At 59.9% G+C, this 6486-nt stretch overlaps 1 protein-coding gene across 1 annotated transcript in view; it reads right to left on the bottom strand.

Moving 5' to 3' along the window:
* Positions 1-1912: 1912 nt before the first annotated feature.
* TSPEAR (thrombospondin-type laminin G domain and EAR repeats) overlaps positions 1913-6486 on the bottom strand; it is an 11253-nt gene continuing 6679 nt past the window's right edge. Inside the window, exons 8-12 of the mRNA XM_009701706.1 lie at positions 5546-5732; positions 3307-3536; positions 2826-3013; positions 2366-2467; positions 1913-2066 (exon numbers count right to left, since the gene is read on the bottom strand). Of these exons, the coding sequence (XP_009700008.1) occupies positions 1913-2066; positions 2366-2467; positions 2826-3013; positions 3307-3536; positions 5546-5732 (861 nt within the window). The remainder of the gene's footprint in view (positions 2067-2365; positions 2468-2825; positions 3014-3306; positions 3537-5545; positions 5733-6486) is intronic.

Raw genomic sequence — 6486 nt, 5'->3', positions numbered from 1 at the left:
AGATGAGGGTGGGGGCTCTTGTGGGGCCAGGAGGGTCCTGGAGCCCGGGGTGCGGAGGGATGGGTCGCTCCGTGCAGCAGAGTCACCCCGTCCCCGCTGGCTCCAGCGAGGGACCAGCCTTGCAGAGCAGGCCACCGGCCCCAGCCCCTGCACAGCACCTCGGCAGCCTCTGCCTGCCACCAGCAACCCAGGGGATGATCTCCTAAACCTCTGATTTCTCAATAAAGCCCTGCACGTAGGAAAAGCCCTCGGGGTTTGCGCTGCATTGGGAGCCGGGCATCCAGGGAGGGCGGCGGTGCTTGTGGGGGGTTGCGCTTGTCCTAATTCAATCTCTCCCAAAGCAGACAAGCCTAAATTCGATGTACCGGCTCACCTCCCATTCGGTTCCATCCTCTCCACCTTCAGCCCAGCCCGCCTTGAGCAGGGGCCAGCTGGCCGAACGGTGCCCCTGCATCTCGTCTGGTACATCTCACCTTATCTTGCCCTTCCTCTGGGCTGCATGAGAGATGCTGCTCGTGGCTCAGCACATCAAGTTCTGCCTTGTTTCACAAACAAGAAATGGTCCTTCCCGGCAGAGCCAGCTGCAGCCCCGGCTGGGTTGAGAAAGGAGGGAGATCTGCAGGGCTGCCCACGGTGGTTGTCCCAGATCTGGACCCCGGGGCGGCTCAGGCCGTGATCACCCCCCTAGCCCCTTCTCGGGGGGGCTGGCACCTCCTGTGGGCTCCCCAACACCAGGGTGGGTGGCCCAGCCCCAGCAGGAAACCCGGGGCTGGGGAAGGCTGAGCGATGCTCTGGGCCAGCTGGGAGAAGCAGAGGGTCCCAGGTGGGAGGAGGCGGATGGGAACCCTCACCCCAGCACCCCGCTGGGCTCAGGGCCACCTTGTCCTCACGGGCTACCTACGGACATGGACATGGCCCTGTCTCAGTCGGGGCTGGCTTGTTGGGTGGAGGGAAGCCTCTGGATGGGCAGAGCAGCTTGGGTACCTGCAGCTTGTACGTGGGACAAAGGCTGGGTGCACACAGTTTATTTGAGCTCTGGTTAAGCAAAAGGGTCCCCCAGCAAAGGTGAGGAAAAGAAAAGAGGCCAGAGTTTCACCTGGAGCAGTTTGGGGTCTTTCCCATGCCTGTGGTAGCTGGATTGGTCCCAATGCACAGCAGGTTTGCTCGGGAGTCACTAACCTCATGCAAAGGGGTGCAAGGACCAGCATCGGTTCTTGTACACATCTATGGATTTGTACAATACACGTATGTCACTCGGCGAGGATGACCAAAACCGGCCACGGCAAAGTGGGAGGGTGGACAGGCACCCGCGGCAGTGGGACGGGCTGGTGAGGCCACCGAAGACGGACACGAAGCGTGGCCGTGCAACGCCAAACCAGATGGGTCCTCAGCAGCATCGCAGCCCCAGGCGCTGGGCAGCTAGAGCCAAACCCGAAGCCACCTTTTCCCCCAATTTCTCACATGCCATTCCCTCACCCCTGCCACACACCCACCCTGGCAGCAGACGCTGCGCTCAGTCTCTTTCTTCCCTGGCTTCGTGTGAGCTCTGGCCACAACCAACAGCAGCTCTGGGTCTTTCCCGGCTGGAGACTGCCAAGCACCGGGGTCCCGGCGAGCCCAGGGAAGCCCCTGGGTACCAGGCACCTTGCGTAGGACGTGGCTCTGGAGCGTGGCAGGAGAGCTTGCCCAGGAGAAACAGCACCAAAGCAGGGTGGCAGCCCCTTCGCCAGCCCGCGGACGAGGCTGCAGGGAGCCCTGGAGCTCCCCTCTTCTTCCTCGCCCTCCTGCAGCGCACACAACCAGCCGGCTGCAGGGCTGATGCTGCAGTTGTTCCTGGGCTCTGTGGTCCATCTTCACCTCGATGCCCAGCTCAGCTCGATCCTGGCAATAAGCTGAGCGCGTTTCAGCCACCTCAGGTGGTTTTCAGCTTGAGCACCTTGGAAAGTGGCTCCTTGGCACTGGAGTAGAGGAGGTAGGAGCCCTCGGCCGTGTGAAATGCCTCCCAGTCTCTACAGCCGACGGTGGGGAGGTGGTGAGCCGCTACGAAGCCTTCATAGCCTTGCCACCTGCACGGGGAGGGCAGTTAGCTCTTGGGGCACAAAGTGGGCAGCTGAAAGGGGGCAGGAAAGCCGAGCCGTGGGGCTGGCATCTCCCACCTCCCTGCTGTGGTTCAGGGTGGGATGTCCCTCACTGGGGCTTCTCGTTCCTGCCCCAAAAAGCCCTCCAGAAAGAGGGAGCAGTCCCGTCTGTCCTCCTTGGGCGCAGGCACAAGCATCCGCAGAGGTTGCCCCCGTGTTGGGCTCCCAGCAGGGTCATTCCTGTCGGGAACAACCTCCCAACCCTGCCCACCCTCCCACAGCAGTACCTGTAGATAATACTGTTAACGGAGAAGGTGAAGCCATCGAAGGAATTTGCCACCACCAGAAAAGAGTCATCTCCCACCGAGAAGAACTCCCAGTCCAGGGCACTGGGGATGAAGCAAGCAGAGGGGCAGGCGAGGTGGCATCTCTGGGGTCAGCCGAGGAAGGGGCTGTGTGTCCACAGGGCTGAGCCCACCCCACCCCAATCTCTGCCACCCTGATGGTACACAGAAAACCCTGCTCTTCCCAGGCTGTTCCTGAAAGGAAATCCAGCCTTCTTCCCAAATCCAGGGCTGCCTTCTCGCTCCCACTGGGATTTGGGGCCAAGGACCTGTCACCCATTGCCCTCCCCACCAGTCTTGGTCCCTGGCAGTGTGCAAGCCTGTATGAACCCTCCCGGAGAATTCCAGGTTGCTGAGGGGAAGGACGTGGACTGAGGAGGTCCCCGACTCTTTGCACAGGTACCTGTAGGTGAGGAGGTCCTGGAATTTGACAAACATCTGGGCAGTGATGTTCAGCTCATAGATGGAGGAGTTGATGGCGTAGAAGTTGGAGGGTGCTGGCATCCCGCTGTCATAGCTGTGGCTGTTTGCAACAGCCAGGAAGACTCTGTCCCCAATGTGAAAGACCTCCCAGTCAGCAGCACCGAAAGTCTGTGGGGAAGGAAGCCACACGAGAAGCTGGATGTGGACAAGCCTTTGCAAGCCAAGGATGCCGCAAGGTGTGGGAGGGACCTGTCGGAGGCACAGCGGGGAAGTTACCCACTCCTAAAGCCCTCCAAGGAAAGAAAACCAACTCTCCCCATCTATCCCTATGGGAGAATGAGGGGGGAACTATCACTACCTTTCCAGAGGACCGAAGAGCATCTGTCTCTGCAATTCTTCCCTGGCTTGTCTAAACCCAGAGGTGATCGAGGAGTAGAGTTCGACCAGTGGTCAAGTCTTACCAAGATAGACTGGAAGAGCTGGAAAGAGCCGCTGAGCCAGATGTAGATGTGCGAGTAGATCTTAGTGGACGTGCCGTTGAACGTGTTAGCCACAGCCAGGAAGGAATAGGGCCCGATGGTGAAAAATTCCCAGTCATATGCTCCAGAGGTAGGGATGGTCTGGTTGGTTTCAAACAAGCCTGTCCTGGGGTTCCACCTGTATATCACGCTGTCTATGTTGTGGTTATTCCCTGGGGGACACAGACAGACAGACAGACAGACGGACCCGCACCATCAGGAAAAGGAATACTTGGCTCGCATAAGAAACAAGACCTAGAAAAAGGTTCAGCTACGCAAATATTTGCCAGCGGGTTGCAAGGCTGTTTGCTAGCGACCGATTGCGTCCCAAGAAGTAGCCAAAGAGACTCCAGAGCCTCCAGACCTACCTAGAGACTCCATCCCCACCGAACGCGCTGGCAGTTTTGAGCGTGCGGTGGCAGCTCCGCGGCAGCCCCCGGCAGAGGAGGGACGGGAGGGTGCTGTGTCCCCACACAAGCAGCACACCAGAGGCACCGGGTCAGCGTCCCGGGGCAGCCAAAATCTGCCAGCTGTCCCACGGGGCGGCCACGTGTAGCGGGGCCAGTCCCTAAGCTACCGACATCATGGGCTGCCGTCACCCTTTGCACTCAAGCTTGCACATCTGGGAGGGGGCCACGGCTGGAATGGCACCGCACGGGACGTTTTATAACGCTTCTTTGCTAAGTCCCCATGCTCAGGTCCTGAGCGCTGGAGCTGGCTGGGGACCTCCACGTGCCAGTCCCTGCTGATGGCACGAACTCTGGAAAGAGGGAGGAGATGCCACAGCCTGCAGCCTGCCCTGTGCTGAGCACTTGGGCTGAGTCCACCAGCACTGGAGCATATGCTCCATCCAGCTCCTGGGCTCTGGTCAACCATCTCAACCTCACGTCTGTGTGGGACCCAGCTGGATTTAAAGCTAAAAACCTTTCTGCACCTTCAGCCTGGCACGGCCCCTCCAGCCAGAGTTGTTCTAATAAAGAGCTGGCGTCATTGGGACGGGAGGGGAGCACCACCAGCCCCTTTCTACCCCACACTCACTAAGCACTGCTGTACTCAGCTTGGCCCCACTGGTGTTTCTGGTGGCTGAGCAGCAGCAGGACCACGTGTGAAAGGGTTTACGGGCAATCCTCATTGCAACGGAAGAGATGTTGGCAAGAGGGGCTGCCAGGAGAATGGGGTGTGTGGGAAATGGCCAACTGGGTAAGTGGCAGCTCCTGAGGGACCAACCCTCCACCAACCCTAAGGGGAACATCCCCAGTTGGGCTTGGCCATGATGGTCTTAACCCCTGCATGATGTGTATGGCCGTCAAAGGGACCTTTCTGCTGCCACTGCTCCGGGAGGAGGAGGAGGTCTCATCCAAACTGGCTGTGGTGGAGACCAACAGGTGACACAGGCTGTTTCTAGCCCAGCTCACAGGCAGCTGGTGCCCAAGCAACCTGCCACTAGCTTTGAGCCCGGTACCGGTGGAGCTGATGCCCCAGGAGCCAGTCCTGATGGCAGGGAAGGAGCTCACCGGCCCAGCGTCTGAACCCAGCGGGGAGCATCCCGGAGAGCCAGGGCTGTGGTATCGACCCCTTCATGCCCCGTGCTGACGGGTGCAAGCCCCAACCCAGAACTACTCATGGTCTGGGAGGGGAACGCCTGCAGGGTGCCCAGGGAGGGCGGGATGTCTGCAGGCTCTCACTCGGCTTCCCTCGGTTTCCTCCGTGCCCACAAGGCCGAGGCTTTGGCTTCTCAAAAGGTTCACCCCCTGCAAACCCATGCAGATGCCCTCACCACCCCACCACGTCATGTAGCATTGCGGAAACAAATGAAAAGAAGCAGAGAGATTCAGCAAAGACACCGTCCCCACTCCTGTCCTTGTCCCCCACCAGCAGAAACCCAGACGAGGACTGTGTCAGCCACTTCCCCGAGTGCTTTTCTCTCCTAAAATGAGAGGGTCTGGAAGGGTTCGGGCTTCCAGAGGGACACCGTTCTCCGAGCTGTGGGCACTGACTCCATGGCTTTGCCCTGCACTCTGGCAGAGGATGCGCAAGGAGCAGGGAGCTGCAGTGTTTCCACGGCAACGGGAGGATGCTCTCGAGCAGGATGCCTGCAGTGAGGTGCCGTGGTCCCCACCGTCACCCCAGGGCCGCCTGCCCTGGCTGAGCCAGGTCGGTAGGGAATATAAGGGCTGGGTACCTTCTCTGTGGTTGACCACTGCGAGGAAAGCCTCTCCCTCAATGACAAATGCCTCCCAGTCCCTAGCGCTGTGCGTGGTGATCCTCTGGTACGGGATGAATTTCTCTTTCCTGTGGCTCCACTTGTATATTACAGAGACCTCCTGACCCCTGCCATTCTGCTCAAAATTAGCCACTGCTAGGAAGATCTGAAAAATAACAAGCCAAGACACCTTGGTTTTCTCCTCTCAAAGGGGCACGGACAAGCACGGGCAGGGTGAAGATGGGATGGGTGGGGGGCAGGCACCCATGGGATGTGGGGCCGAGGTCCGAGGTGGTCAGTGTGGGGCAAGATGGTCCTGGCTGGTAGGGGTCCCCGAGCGGCTCCCAAGCAGTACAGTGCACCCAAAGGAGGGACAGGAACCCGGTGCACCTTGGTTTTCTCCTCTCAAAGGGGCACGGACAAGCACGGGCAGGGTGAAGATGGGATGGGTGGGGGGCAGGCACCCATGGGATGTGGGGCCGAGGTCCGAGGTGGTCAGTGTGGGGCAAGATGGTCCTGGCTGGTAGGGGGCCCCGAGCGGCTCCCAAGCAGTACAGTGCACCCAAAGGAGGGACAGGAACCCGGTGGCCATGGGGGGGGTTTTCTACGTGGCGGCAGTGCCCGCTGCCCGCAGAGCTGGGGCAGGGACAAAACTCACAGTCATGGCCTCGGAGCAGAGGGAGAGCTGTCCTGCGGCCGCTTGCCAGCCCTGGGGACAGGGAGCACGCCCACGCTAGCAAAACAGGCTGGTAAGGGAGGGGGGGCTGAGCTACCGAACCTTCCCTGTAAGGAAAGGCTGTTCAGAAGGAAAATCGCAGATATGATAACGGTGATAACAACGATAATGATTCCCTGAGACAAAACATTTCCAGACCCAGAAGACCCCCCCCGAGAGCGGTGGCGCCAACCGTGGCGCAGAC

Source organism: Cariama cristata, unplaced genomic scaffold, assembly GCF_000690535.1.
Source record: "Cariama cristata isolate BGI_N322 unplaced genomic scaffold, ASM69053v1 scaffold24966, whole genome shotgun sequence".
In the NCBI taxonomy this organism is placed as follows: domain Eukaryota; kingdom Metazoa; phylum Chordata; class Aves; order Cariamiformes; family Cariamidae; genus Cariama; species Cariama cristata.
This window is presented reverse-complemented; position numbering and strand designations above follow the sequence as displayed.